A 15,426-nucleotide genomic window follows, 5' to 3' on the forward strand; every position below is an offset into this window, starting at 1 on the left:
TTTGTCCAGTTTCCCCCATCGTAATAGAGTAATCAAAACAGAGAGTGAAAAGTATAAGAGCAAAGAAAATTAAGAGAAAAAAACTTGATCAATGATCGAGAAAAGCCTCGAAAACAAGGAAACCCTAGCCAAAAAAGCTAGATAACCAACCCTACAAGGAAAACCTAGAGGGAACTTGTGTGACAAAATTATTTAATTTCTCCTAATACAGCTAGCTAACACCTAAAAGTTAACCAGTTAAATAGAGCCTCGATCTTTTAACCATGTAGAAGATTACAAATTAAGCTAAAAAAAATAAATCGTATTCACGGAAAGTTTGCATACTCCAAGCGAATACAAACTTACAAATATAACCAACTGATATACATAGGTTCTATAAATCACCAAATACATATTGTTTTCTTAATCCTACATCACCAATTACATAATATTTGAAATTGATTTCAAGTACGTAGTATTATAAATTATTGGTAGTAATAAACAAGACTTTGTATGATACTTTCTTTTGGACTATTCTACCACAATTTACATTGCATAAAAGCTTAAATAGGCAATATGCTAGTAGCTAACCTCACACACACAATTGGCAATGTTCACCAATATATGCTGACTCGGACATCGCAAATTTGACAGTAATCAAAGCATTAGATTGATAGCACAACTGCTATAAACTGAGGTTACCACTCCTCTTCATTACGATAAAAAATAATTCAAGATTACAAATGTAACGTACAATGTACACATTCCGTACAATCCATGACCTGGACCAACACCAAATTGGTCAAAACAACTAGTAAAATTTATTTCATCGCCTTGAAAAAATTGGCGTGAAAAGCTATACTGCAGAAAAATTACATATAAGAGTGTTTAAATCAATCAATCTTATTACACTAAATGAATATCCACTTTAAATTGTTTCCTCAATAAGTTAGTGTTTCTCCTGAGTCCTGAGACGTGGAAGTTCTGTACGTAAAAAAATATGAAATCAATTGTTTAAATAAAATCAGGCTGGCCAGTTGAGGTCAAGCAACGGTGCCACATACGGCTGTTAGGATCCACAAGCCGTGGGTATTTTATGACTTCAGGTATAGGGAAGTAGGCATAATGAGTGTTACACAAACCCACTGTGATTCCACTGAAGCCAGCAAATGCTCCGTGAACCTGCAAAAACCATTCGCTCTTTTCAACTTCAATATTTGGTAGCATATCTAAATTGCAGACCAATATTAACCAGTAAGATGGTGGTAAAAGTCTCTCTGTGGAAAAGAGGGGGGGGGGGGGGGGGGAGGCGGAAATCTGGGATTGAATCCTACATACACCAACAGTTATTTGTAGCTCTCTAGTATCTATACAAACCAAAAAAATACCATCTTTCTCTGCACTTAACTTTTAGCCATGACCTAGTAACCTTAATTATAAAATATAGCTATATGCTACTAAATTCAAATATCTTCAACTAGTTTATAGAAACAAATGACAAGTATATAAGTTAACATGAATATCCTATTGAATTTAAAGAGCACAGGAGAAAACAAAAGGCCTTAAAAGCTCAAAACAACTCCATTGTGGTTGCTACCTCTACCAGGACCAGAATGATTATTCCTGCTCGATGGGTCCTCAGTATCCCAACTACTAGGGTGTTCTTATGGACATGAACAGGTCATTTGGTACTAAGTCATAGATTAGAAGGAATCTAATTACATACCACCCTAGGTTGAGCCTTATATTAGAAAATAATCCTTGGGTGTAGAAATTACACAAAACCAATCTCTAAGTCCATTTTTCATTCAAACGAACACCTTTTAATGGATTTATAGATCAACTTTCATTCAAATCAACCCTCTTTTCCATATTGTTTCCTCCTTATTGTAAATCTGGACTTGAGAATGAAAATTAAGGGTACATGTCAGAGGTAACATTAAAATTAAATGTCTGGAAAAGCAATTGGAGGACGATATGGAACATGGGTGAAATGAAAAGGAAAGAGGGGAGGGGCACAGTCTTTTTCGCGAACTTTTTAATGGCAATGAATAGAATGCCCAAAAAGACCTCTTCAAACAATACTTAAATGCCATGTAAGGATCTTAATGCTATATTGTGGTAATTTAGCTTTATAGCTCAAGACACTTTCAGCGTACTATGATAATACGACTTTGTCCACGTCATATATATATATTTCTGATGCCATGAACCAACAACATAGGATAAGGACTCAAGCAGTCAAGCTAAACTTAATAAAACACATGCTGCTTCAGTTTACAAGCATTCCTTTTGACTTTTTGCTAATAGTTTAAAATCCTAGCAAGCATTTTGTAAAATCTGTATTTATATTAGCAAGTTATAGCTAGTTATATTCCATCCCAGAATCCCACCCCCTCCAACAAAACCAAAAATGAAAAATTTGGAATCATAATTGTAGAGGAAAATGAAGACTTACAGCATTTTGCCCTAAAATAGTGCAGAGGATTCCATCTGAGGCATTTGCACGAATTGCACGAAGCATGTAAGTAGGATCAATGTACTTGACATCAGCTGATGTTCCAAGCTCCTTAAAATATTTCTTTATCTGAGGTAAAGCAAATAACATGCAGTTAAGCCATAGTATGATACGGAAAGAGGATCAATGAAAGTTTTTGTTCAAAGCAACAGGCTACATATTGTATAAGAAAATTAAAACAGTGGAATCCTTTCTAATGTTTTGGGAATTCATAATTGTAATGTATTACCATTAGGATCTAGCCCAAACAGAGCACTCATTGGTAACTATATCACTAATAAAGCACCAGAACTTCAACAAAGATATCATACAAAATAAATAAGGACACCAACAGTTGTGCATAAGATACTGCCTAAGCAAGGGTCTGATCAACATATTTTCAACTATAAAGTATAGAAATATGCCCTAATGTTCGTTGTAAATTATAATTGCAAGTAAGCAATTGATACTCGTTTCTCATAGTGAAGCACTAAAATGGATACCAAGAGGGAGAGGGGAAGTCGGTTAAACACCCTCATTTTGAGAAAGTCGGTTAAACACCCTCATTTTGAGGAAGTAAGGTTTGGGAACTTGCCACAAGACTTTGTGGTAGGACAGACTTGCAATACTTACCTTTCTCCTTGCAACCTCTTACATCATCAGTATAGCACATGTTATTACATCAGGAAAATGCAACCAAGATTCTATAGCCCCTCAATATTTTGTACTGTAAGTGAAAGCCAATAAACATTCTATTCATCAACCCTCCAGAATACCCAACAAACCCAAGCAGCATATCAATGATTTCAAATTCCAAAGAAGCTCAAACAGACTTCAATTTTGCCACTAGATACAAGTGTTTATCAGCAAGGCTTTGAACCTCAAGTTATCTTTGTGGAAAGAAAGAAGTCAAAGGAGAAGAAACCAACACTAACCTCTTGTTGAATATGCACACCAATATCACCAAAGACAGCGTTACCGGATGCATCAGTGGCATTACTTTTCTCAAGAAGATTCTGCATTTAAAAAGAGGAACAAACAATTAGATGTGCTGAACTTTACATTTCTGGGAGTGGCAGATTTCCCCCCATCGCTAAATAAAATATTCAACTTGCATTAACATATAAAAGGGGGAAAAAAGGGAACAATCTGCCAGCAATATTCATAATCTATTTATTTTCTACCAACATATTATTCTCAGATAAATCCTTCCTTACAACCTCTTGTTCATATTGTTACAGACTTACAGTCATTAATGGACAGAATATTAAGATTCTTCCAGCAAAACTGTTTATGGTCAGTTTCATTGGTACACAATAAATATAAACTACAAAGACTGTCTCGTTAGGTTGAAAACCATCAAAAGAAAAACCACAATAAGGGGCTTGAGAAATTCAGCAACTTTAGTAGCTAACAATTGGATCCCTTTTAACATCAAGGTCAGTCCTTGATATATATCTTGCTAAAGCAAACTATCAATTAGGCTGCAAACACTCCAACAATTTCAAAATGTAAGGATGGTACAAAAACTCACCAGCGCAGCTCCCTCAGCTACACAGATGACAGCTGATCCCTTTGTATCAAGTAGGTACTCGAGATGCCTCAAAATACCATGAGGCCCATGTATATGAAATGGTACCTTGGATGAATAAAAAGTAAAACACACTTTAGTGATAGGTCAAATCTCAGGAAGTTAGTGTGTAATGCTTAATTTGTAGTTCAACAAGGTACCTCTGGTATCAAGCAAATATCAACTTGGCCACTAGCAAGGGAAGCATGCATTGCTATGAAACCACTGCTTCGACCCATCAATTTTACAAGGCCAACACCACGATAAGCACTATGTGCCTATTAAATGGAGCAGTCAAAAGTAAGATTAAGAAGTATAAACTATGTATGGGTTTAGAAGCCAAATTGTTAACTGTATCCAACTTCTACCACAAATAAGCAACTTGAGAAAGAGATAAACCAGCAAGAGGCTGATTCATTATAAGAGGTCCAACCTCAATGTATGCAGAGTTAATGGCTCTTTGTGCTTCCTCAACAGCTGTATCAAAACCAAAGGTCTTGTCCATAAGCAAAATGTCGTTATCTATAGTCTTTGGCACACCAACAACAGAAACCTTCATTCGTCTTTTTCGGCACTATAGCAAAAGAAGCAAAGAACAGAGTGAGTTCCTCCCTACCTCCCTACACATTACAGACCCACACAGGTGACAGCCTACAAATAAAGTTAAATGTCACAGGTTTATATGTCTTAGTCATCATATGAATACAAATAAGGTGCTCGAGTTATGAATGTGGACATGAGAGGAAAATCGAAGGCCTGAAGTACTTTCAAATAACCTCATGAAGCTTGCTTGTTATCGCAAGCACAAATAATGGAATTAAAGTTTCAATAGACAGTAAGGAATATTTGTCAACTACTATATATTATAGAACAATTCCCAAAAGTTATTAACATTCAAAAAAATTGAAAATGATAAATCCCTTCCGAGGACAACTTTTATAGGACCTAATTTAGCCTTTTTTTTTTTTTTTGAACAAATTTAGCCTTTAATAAACCATTATTAAACAATCAAGGTTGAATGGTGCGAGTAATTACTCTCAATTGTCAATTAGAGTTGGGCGAAGTCTAATGTAGTCTCAAATTAGGTCATTAATTAGCTTAAAGGCAATTTTTTATGATATAAGCCTCAAAAAAATGTAACAGTTGCATAAAAAAAGAAATTGAAGTGGTACATAATAAATAGGTAGTTGACAATTTTTCCTAACAATAGTAAAGGAAAAGGAAAAAGTAAAGTGTTTGTTACAATATGAAGTATCTTAAACCTCGTTATGAATTGCTACTGCACCAGCATGTGTTCCATTTCCACCCAGAACAAAAAGCATATTGGTACCTCTTTCCTGTAATCAATAAGAAATCAGAGGCATCCTATATCAATCATGGTTTCAAGTAGCCTTTTTACTATTTTCAAATGATGAGATGCAGGAGTGAGCAACAAAAACAAACCTTAACCTACCTCCATACTGTCCACAATTTCTCTGACAGTTGGCCCACCTCGTGAAACTCCTAATAAACTGCCCCCAGAGAGGTGAATGTTCTGAACAACTTTCCGTGAAAGCTGAATATAACAGAGAAATGCATCTTACGTCAAGATACATAGACAAAAAAAAAAAAAAAAAAATTAATATTCAATTCAGATGCAAGGAAGAACAAATTGTATATTTAGCAATAACATCAAAGTCTGTCCAATAGATAAAAGAGGCTGAAAAAGAAGACTTACTGGCATTTCTTTTATGCCCTTGTCTGTAAAACCACGATACCCAAATGGAATGCCTACAATGTTTTTTACACCATATATGTCAAGTGTGATTACAATCTGCACCAAAAAGAAAAATCAGGAGATATGGAAACTAGAAAAGCTGAGAAACTTATTTACTGCATAACATTCACAAAAACTTCTCAAATTATTTGTTTCTTCCATGGATTAACAATGATGTCTTCAAAATTCGCTATCAAATTACTTTAAAAAAAACTAATTGTAAACTTAACAAGGAAGTTTATGAGATGTATACTAAGAAGTGCACTGAAATGTGGGCTTAAGGACGTGCAAGGCAATTTTAGTCCAACGTTCCCCCCCCCCCCCTCTCTTTTATTATGTCTAGGCAAAGGTGATTTCAATGAAGAGCACCCAGGGCGCATTATCATGCTCCGACTCATTGTCCCCGCCCTAGCGTCATTGGGGTATGGGTGTAATGGCAACATAGGGGCACTAATCAACAACCATGCACTCTAGAGCTTTATTTAAGAATAAGCATATATTCCTAGTACAAACCTAAATGAGGGCAACCGGGCAACATAAAAATGGGCTGGTTCAGAGCCTAAACGGGATCTAAATGGGCTGAAACTTGAATCTGTCATATGTGTTGGGCTAATGAAGACAATCGTAGAGCTAATTTTCTAAGATGAAGCTTAGAAACATGATTTAATGCATGACAGCTTAGAAACATGATTTAATGCATGACATAAAGGTTGGTGCTATTTAAAGGGTTCTAGAGTCCTCCAGATCACTTTTGTAGGAATAGAGCCTTTTACAAAATAACTAGAGTTTTCTAGGCTTTGTAGCCAGTAGGTTTATAAATAGGCACATCTCATATACACATCCATTCCAACAAACACTTGTACTCGCATCCATAGCAATACAAAGCAGTCCAAAAAAACATAGCTATATAACATATCAAAACCATTAGGTGGATAGATTGCATCCAAAAAAACACTTAAGGGTAAATTTGCGAATAAAATGCAACAAAACAAAAATGAAATAATAAGGAAATAAAATTAAAAACAAACATAATGTTATTTGCTTGATTCAAATTCATACTAAACTATCCTAATACATCCCGTTAAGTGACAAATTCGTGTTATATTCATATACTCTAAATCCCCGAATCTAAAATCCAAAAATTTCTTATAATCTATAAATACAATTATTCACTATAATACAATCAAATTACCATAATACTAATCTCAGGTATTTTTCCATAAAAATCTAGAATTTAAACGAACCTGTCTAATGACATCGTTAAGACCGGGACACAAACCTCCACAAGTAACTATTGCTGCATTAACTTCTTCGGGTCTGAAATATATTTCTTCTCTTGGTCCAGCACGATGTACCCTAAAACAAATTGAATGAAAGATATAATCAGTATTTTACTAATATTAATGGAATTCATAATTTGAATACTAAAAACTAATTATTATATAAAAAAGTAATTAAACAAAATATATAATATTATTAAAACTCTAAAGAATAACGTAATATTGTCATATGTCATCCTTACCTCAAGAATTGTTGCTAAAAATTGGTGCAAAATGTTTATCAAGAGTTGAACCTAAACCATTTCACTAAATTCATAAATACCTTAGCATCTATTTTTTGTATCAATTAATTCACCATACAACTATTAGCCGCTAATAATCAACTTTGAGTTTTCCCATTTGTTATTCTATTCTATTAAACATCTCTCTAAAGTTTGATTCATTATATCGTTTGATTTTGTAGTTATTGTTATTATAGTATCTAACCATATATCTATCTCATGATTTTATAATAACAACAATTTTGATTTCTAACCCTCTTCAAATATTAAATACTTAACAACAATTCTATACTTAACAACAATTATAATCCTGTACTATAATGACTTAGGACATTGTATTGGCCAAAAACTAGGAAACATTAAAATTACCATTGCTCCACCCACGTACAATCCGGATCAATGCATTCTGCACCAGCTGACGCTTGTGAGGAATAGCGGATGACCTGAAATTGTTAATATGAAATAATTAGATTCATATATAATTAGATTTTTCTTAAATTCAAGAAATATAATGCACCTTCAACAAAACTCTATCATCGTTGTTAATGTACCCATTCCATTTCTCATCTGATGGATACCCACCCGCAAAATCTTCACTCACCGGAGACCTTAAAATAAATATTCAAATAAAAAATAATTAATAATGAAAAAGAATGAACAAAATGATCAATAACACTATCCATACAACTATACATCGATTGTAATAATGCAATATATTAGTCCCTTTCTTTATTTAAAAAAAAAAAAAAAAAAAAAAACAACATTTCACTTTCACGCATGTCAATATGTAACTACAATCATTGTTATTTTTAATTATCAATAATCTAGAAGTATAATTTTTTTTTTTTATAGATATTTTGAAGATACATAAAAAAACCAAATTTAACAAACCCCATTTGACTTTTTCTATATATATAATAGTGCAAATGTAAGAGTGAAGCATATTAATACTACATTCTTTTTATTTGGCACGTTTCTTTAATCAAATCAGCTGATGCACAAGTGCAACAATTGCAACTATTGATATCTCTAATCATCAATATGTAGAAATTATACATTGAGATGATTATAAAAGGACGGAGATCCTGACTATGTTTTATCATAATCATAGATTTACAAAAGGTAGTCAAATTAAAGTTTGTGAATAGTGTTATAGTAAATAAAAAAGAACAAAGAAGCGTCAGAAGTTTTTTAAATTTCATTAGTCATTATCATCCATAAATCCATTCCGTATCTTCCACAAAGTATAAAGCAATAGTTTATACTCTCTCCGACTCTTTTTGTTCTTTCATTTCCAAAATTAGAATAGTTTACAAAAAATTTCTCATTTCTTTCCATATATGGTAAAAAGTTCCTTCAATTTTCTTTTATTTATTCGGTGAATGTGCCAATATTTTATAACCTTTTTTCTCTTTTCGATACAAACTTTTAAACAATTTTCCACTAATTGAATTTCCCTATACATGATTATTCATTTTAATTATCATTCTCTTTAACGAAACTCCATATTAATTACTTTTTTTTTCTTTTTTTTTTTTTTTTTTTTTTGAAAAGTGGGATTATTTAATGTAAAATTAGAATATCTATTACTTCAATGGTTTCTAGCTCATTAAAATTTTCTTTTCTTAATTTACACTCGATTCTAAATGTAAAGAACAAAAAATATCGGAGAGAGTAGTAATTATTCTAGTTAACCACTCTACTTTATTTATAGATACTAAACATGTCATACCTCATTTTAATAAGCCAATTGAAAACGTATAATTGAACTATGAAGACTTTTCAATGGCTACAATAAAATTGTAGCCATTGAAACTGTTTTCAATCTTGACCCATTAAATTTTATGGATCAATCTAGTCAATCCGTGTAGTTTTTTGACATTTATAATAAAAAAATAAAAAATAAAAAAACTGTATTTCTTACTTGAAAAAATGTTGTCGCCATTTATGGTTTCTACATCTCCATCAAATATGCATACAGCCATAAAAGTATGTCGTAAACAAGGTGATCTGATTATGTAATTAAGAATTAACAAAGGGTAATTGGATTTTTCCCCACCCAAATTAAACATTCATCATCATACTTTAAAATAAATCACCCAACTTCCATCATCCGGTCATCCCATGTGCAAGGATTTGTGATTTATAAATTTATTTTCATAATATAGTAATCGCAAATGAATGAAATAATGGAGCAAAGCAAATTAAAGTACGGAGTACAGTAATTGAAGGATAGAAACTTTTTTTTTCTTTGAGAACATTGAAGGATAGAAACTGAATGAATGTGTATTGTAGTTTTTTCTTTTTCTTTTTTGTCAAATTATTTTGTAAATCACAAAGTCATCCAAATAAAAGGTTTGTACCCATTTGAAAACTATCCTTAATCCTACATGACAACAAATATTAACGGTGTTTTTGGATTGAAAGAAATGGAGGGAAAGGAAAGGAAATGGAGAGATGAGGTATCATTTATCATTTATATGGATAACAAATGAGGAAGGAAGGGAAGTGGAAGGGAGAGAAATGGAGGGATTGCAAGAAATAATCCCTCCAACAAAGGAGAGATTTGGAAGGAAAACTCACAATTCTTCCTTCCCCTTCCTTTCCCTCCCCTCCTCTTCTCCTCCCTACCCTTCTTTTCCTTCCCCTTTAATTATCCAAACAGAGTGTAAAATTCATGCAGCTGAATAGCTTGCTCTTAAAGGAAAATCACAGTATAGCTGACAGCACTCAGCAATAAACCTCACCTTTCATTCTCTTTTATCCAAACCCAACTTCTTCATATCCTTCTTAACTATTTCCATACAAGTTGGCCTACCCCGAATTCTTAGATCCCCTCATCCCAATCCTCTACTTTCCTTGCTGATTATCTAAATATCTCCTGATCACCGCCTCACATGCCCAAACAAATGCAATTAGTGATCTCTTATTATATCCCCAATGTCCGCAACTTCAACTGCACTTACTAATACAAAATCCTTCCAAGAACACCCTAGGTGTTGTAACATGCAAATATGCAATCACTCATCCTAACAGTCTAACAAATCCAACTGCCAATTGTGTTCTAAATCCGTCCAAATACCACTCACCTTAGGTCAATTTAATCCCAAATCTTTTCTATCTTACAAAATAGCATATGCAACCATTAATTCCGCCTTACTAATAGCCACATTAAGCTACTTATTTTCTTTCATAATTCTTACTACTAAGAGCATGTTCCGATTTACCGAAAACAACTCAACTGAAGTGATTGGGACTAAATTGAACTGAAATGAATTCTTTATGAGAGAAGAAAATCAGGAACTGAACTGAAGTGATTGGAGCGGAGCTGCCTGAACTGAAATTAACTGGAACAGAACAGGGCCTAAGTACTAACCAAACAACAACAAACTACTGACACACATAATTCAGTCTACTGCATCTCAAATTCACAAAATAATCAATTTCAACCATATCAAAACCATTAAAAAAAAATAATTGATAAATCAAATAATCAAAACAATTCAAAAAAAAAAAAAAAAAGAAATACCGCATTTTAAGGCAAAATGTAGAAGGCCTAGGTTTAAGATCCTTGAAAACATCAGTAAGATGCGGCAAATTAAACCGCTGCTCAAAATCACGCTCATACTTAATCTTCCACTCCGGATCACTCAGATCAATCTCCTCCGGTGGATTCCTGCTCTCCGCACAACCTAACACCGACAATATCCCGTTTCTCCTAACACGTGTCGGTTTCGTCTGAAAACTCAACCGAAACCCTCGGTTTCCGACGCCGGAAAAGAAATTACTCGATTTCGCCGCCGTTGACGGCGGTGGGGTGAAATTGGAAGCGATCGCCGGCGATAACGTCGCCATAGAAAGTAGAAGGATCGAGAAATTTAGGGGTTAAGGAGTGGAGTAGGAGAGAGAAAGTGAAGAGTTTCGTGAATTAGCGGTGGACGGAGTCGTCATGGGAGAAAGGAGATGCGCCGTCAATTATACGGAGGTGAGTGTAAAAGGGAAAAGGGAAAGTGGTTGGATTTTATAAAGTCAACGTGTTTGACTGACTATTGTTTTTGTTACGGAGTACTGTACTTGACAAACGGCTTTGTTTTAGTTCGAGTTCGGTTTATGTTTGTGACACTTTTTTTTTTTTTTTTTTTTTTTTTTGAGTGTGAGACTTTAGTTTGGGTGTTGTTATTTGTCGCTCCCATTTTACCGGGTAACGCTCCCTTTTTTTCTTGAAATTCCAATTTTACCCCTAATATATAAATACGGTTTTTTCCTTCCCGACCAACATTTCTCACTTCTTTACTTCTCTCTCTAACTCTCTTACTCTCAAACTCTCTTACTCTCTAACTCTCTAAAACATTTTTTTTTTTTAAAAATAAAAATTCAAAAATTGTTCTTCATTTTTTAAAAAAACAACAATCATCATAAACACAAAAGAAAATAGGTGATTCGAGGCGGATTAGGCTGAGATTCGGAGGGAGGACCTTCGGCGGCGCTGGTGGCAGCGGCGGAGGCGGCGGCGGCTATGGTGGAGACGAGGTATTTTTTTTTTTTTTTAATTTCGGATCCCAGGAACTTCCGCCCAAAATTTCCGGATGTTCCAATTTTTTTTTTTTTTTTTTTGGCCCGTTAATAAAATTGTTAATTTTATTTTTTTTTCGGATTTTGTTTTTTTTTTGTTATTTTGAAGTGTTATGGTGATTATTGTTGATATTATTATTATTGTTGTTGTTATTATTGTGCTTATTATATTTTGTAATGTAATTATTTTAAAAAATATGATAATTTTTATTATTTTGTTGATATTAGGTTTTTATTATTAATGTTAAGGGTATTGTTGTTGTTGTTAATTTGTTTTTTTTTTTTTTTGGATTTTGTTATTTTTGTTGTTATTTTGAAGTGTTATGGTTAGTATTATTATTATTATTGTTATTATTATTGTTGATATTATTATTATTATTATTATTATTATTATTATTATTATTATTATTATTATTATTGTTATTATTATTATTATTATTATTATTAGTGTTATTATTTTTAAAAATATGATTAGTATTATTATTAAACTAATTTGATATTAGGGTTTTTATGGTTATTGTTGTTGTTTAATTTTTTTTTTTTTTTTGTTGTTGTTGTTGTTATAATAATATTATTATTAGTGTTATTAGTAGTACTATTATTAATATTTTTAATTATGATTAGTATTATAGTTGTTGATATTAGTGTTATTATTATTGTTATTGTTGTTAATTTGTATTTGTTGTTGTTGTTGTTGTTGTTGTTGTTGTTGTTAGTTATTGTTGTTGTTAAGGTTATATTTGTTGTTGTTAATTTGTATTTGTTGTTGTTGTTGTTGTTGTTATTATTATTGTTGTTATTGTTATTATGGTTATTATGATTATTGTTATTGTTATTACTAAAATCGGATTATTTTTTAATTTTATGTAGATCGAGGGTTCTGGTGCTCGACATGCAATATCACGACGTCTGAATGCGTCTGTTAGGAGACAGACATCTCGATCTTCACCGGTTCAGCCCGAGCAGCAGCAATACGGGTCTACTAGTGGTTGGTCGAGAGACCAACAGTCTGGTAGTAGTCGGCCCTTGTACTCTGCAAGTGGAGCACCCATATCTGACGAGGAAGACGAATGTTCGGCTAGTCATGCTGGTGACCGGGATGAAGAACAGGACCCTCAGGATTTCCATATGGTATATAGGGGTCAGTTTGGGAGATTTGTTGGTAGTGGGTCGAGTCAGCCTACTTTCAGCTATGCAGAGGCATGGTTAGTGCAGGAACCGATGCCGGGTGGGCCTGAGGATGGGTCAGTTATCCCTAGTTTTGGCGGTCACGTGGCACGGTATATCTGGATGGAGCAGGAGCGTAGTGTTTTACGCTGTTTGAGTAGGACAAAGTTATGTTCTGACATGTTCACTTGGCGAGGCCGTCAATCTGTGGAGGACATTGCGGCGATTGATGCTAGTTGGTTGTCTCACTTGCCCGACCTGATGTTTAAGAGACTTGATTGGCCGTTGATTTCTGCTTTTGTTGAGAGGTGGCAGCCAGATACGAACACCTTTCACATGCCATTTGGGGAGATTACGATCTTGCTGCACGACGTGTACAACATACTTGGGTTACGGGTTGCAGGCAATATGGTGTCCACTACTCCTAGCACGGACGTGTTACGGGACGAGTGCTCGGTCACCATGGATATGACTCCAGATGATCTGTCTGAGGTTTGCGGCACAAAGACCATTTGGCAGGGTAGTGGGGTGTTGACTGATAAGATTTTTGAGTCGACATTGGCGGTCGACCGGGATTTTAGTGAGCATCTTGATGCATACTTGTGGTTAGTGCTTGGAGGTACACTGTTTGTAGACAAGAGTGGTAACCGTACGCATCCTTCCTTCCTCCACGAGCTATGTCACACGGATGTCCCTATTAACGAGTATGCTTGGGGAACAGCTGCACTGACCTACTTGTATCGGCAACTGTGCACGGCATCACGAAAAGGTGCTGATTCGATTGCTGGTTGTCTCACGCTTCTGCAAGCGTGGATTTACGAGTACTTTCCGTGCTTTCGGCCACAGCAGGGTACCTTGACCCGGGACCTTCAAATGCCTCGTGCGTCTGCTTGGGATGTAGGAGCGGGATGTCCTAGCAAGAACCTGGAGCGCCTGTTAGCTTTTCGTACTAGGATTGATGCGCTTACTGACCGTGAGGTGAACTGGCTACCGTACGGAGCTGATCCTGCATTACGAGTGCCCCCCACTTTATTCATTGGCTGCATCCAGTACCGTAACATCATTGAGCCGTACATGCCTGATAGAGTGGTGCGCCAGCTTGGTTTCGTGCAAGGCATTCCCCGCGAGATCATCAGGCCAGAGAAGGCCAAGAGGTCGACTAACTTGAAGATGTATCGGGTAGACTTCCCGACTGAGATGACAGCTGTGATGTGGAACAGGTTTGTCCCTGGGGTATCTCAGAGTGTTGTTTTAGGTGCCCTACCCAGGCTTAGTGCTGCAGCTCCTTCGGTTGCGCCCGGTTACATGCAGTGGCTGTACAGGTTTTCTCACCCGCGGGTATCTCCAGGTCCAGGAGTCACAAGCAACCTGCCTGAGCGGACTAACACTCGTCGCGCATGAAAACATATCCAACTAGAAAATTCTGGTTTGTCGGTGTCACGCCTACTATCTCAAAGAAAGGCATGTTATATCGATTGGTCTTGTAAGTAGAATCCATACCTATGACACGTGGGTATGTGCGGAGTATGTTGACCATGATCGGGTGCACCATAAATGCATGTTGCAAAACGTTGTGATCATCGTTCGTGAACCAGTAAATGTATTTACTCTCTCTCGCCAGATGAAGAAATTGCTGAACAACTCCTCTTCCTTCGGACATCTCCATCCTGAAGTCATTTCGGGAATTGTAAATGTGTCGGATGTTTGGATGATCATCAGGAAATTGCTCGGCAATAGTGGACATGATGCTACGGGGAGCAACCTTGGACTTTGTCATGTCCCGCACAACCTGTTTTGCACCCGGACTTAATCCGCTCACTTTACGGTGACCCTCTGGGTACACAATCATTGGGTGGTTATGTGTCCCGGTGTGATCATTTTTCGCAATGATCTTCCAACTTTCGGTGCTGACATCATAATATATCTTGATGTAGAATGGACAACCGTTAGCTTTGGTTTTGGTGTCCTTCCGTATCACGTTCTCCAAATCTCTCGGCTTGCTCCTTCGTGACCGATCACATCGCAAATACCGATATGGCCGACCATATCTGGTTTTGTTATAAGACGATTTCACCAATATAAATCCCAATTTTATGGAACACCATCAGCCCATGTAACAGCATCGTCAAATGTAGGAAAAAACGTATCGGTGACAAAATTCCCACTATAATTCACACCGTCACCGCCTTCCTCAGATTCCATATCCTATACAAATTAAACAAAACATGCTTTATGTCAAAATAATAATAATAAAAACAATAATAATAATAATAATTATAATTAAAATAATAAAAATAATAAAAACAATACTAATAATAATAATA

The 15,426-nt window shown here is 35.2% G+C and overlaps 1 protein-coding gene across 1 annotated transcript; it reads right to left on the reverse strand.

Annotated features, from left to right (window-relative positions):
• Nucleotides 1-662: 662 nt before the first annotated feature.
• Nucleotides 663-11,347, reverse strand: LOC145562158 (ATP-dependent 6-phosphofructokinase 5, chloroplastic-like). Its single transcript, XM_081622349.1, has 13 exons — nucleotides 10,893-11,347; nucleotides 7,881-7,971; nucleotides 7,733-7,806; nucleotides 7,047-7,158; nucleotides 5,764-5,859; nucleotides 5,500-5,601; nucleotides 5,309-5,383; nucleotides 4,480-4,620; nucleotides 4,208-4,324; nucleotides 4,011-4,115; nucleotides 3,412-3,492; nucleotides 2,438-2,566; nucleotides 663-1,161 (listed from the first exon to the last, which is right to left on the reverse strand). The coding sequence occupies exons 1-13, from the start codon at nucleotides 11,216-11,218 to the stop codon at nucleotides 994-996; spliced, it is 1,617 nt and encodes a 538-aa protein (XP_081478475.1). The 5' UTR covers nucleotides 11,219-11,347; the 3' UTR covers nucleotides 663-993.
• Between the last annotated feature and the right edge of the window lie 4,079 nt (nucleotides 11,348-15,426).

This window comes from Chenopodium album, chromosome 10, assembly GCF_948465745.1.
Source record: "Chenopodium album chromosome 10, dcCheAlbu1.1, whole genome shotgun sequence".
Taxonomy (NCBI): Eukaryota; Viridiplantae; Streptophyta; class Magnoliopsida; order Caryophyllales; family Amaranthaceae; genus Chenopodium; species Chenopodium album.

Bases quoted from the DNA above. Each gene is read 5' to 3' on its own strand.
- LOC145562158 (XM_081622349.1), bottom strand. From the start codon at position 11,218: ATGGCGACGTTATCGCCGGCGATCGCTTCCAATTTCACCCCACCGCCG. The intron at 4,116-4,207 runs GTACCTTGTTGA...TATTCATCCAAG, and splicing joins ATATTTGCTTGATACCAGAG to GTACCATTTCATATACATGG. The intron at 2,567-3,411 runs GTTAGTGTTGGT...GCTTTACCTCAG, and splicing joins GTGTGCATATTCAACAAGAG to ATAAAGAAATATTTTAAGGA.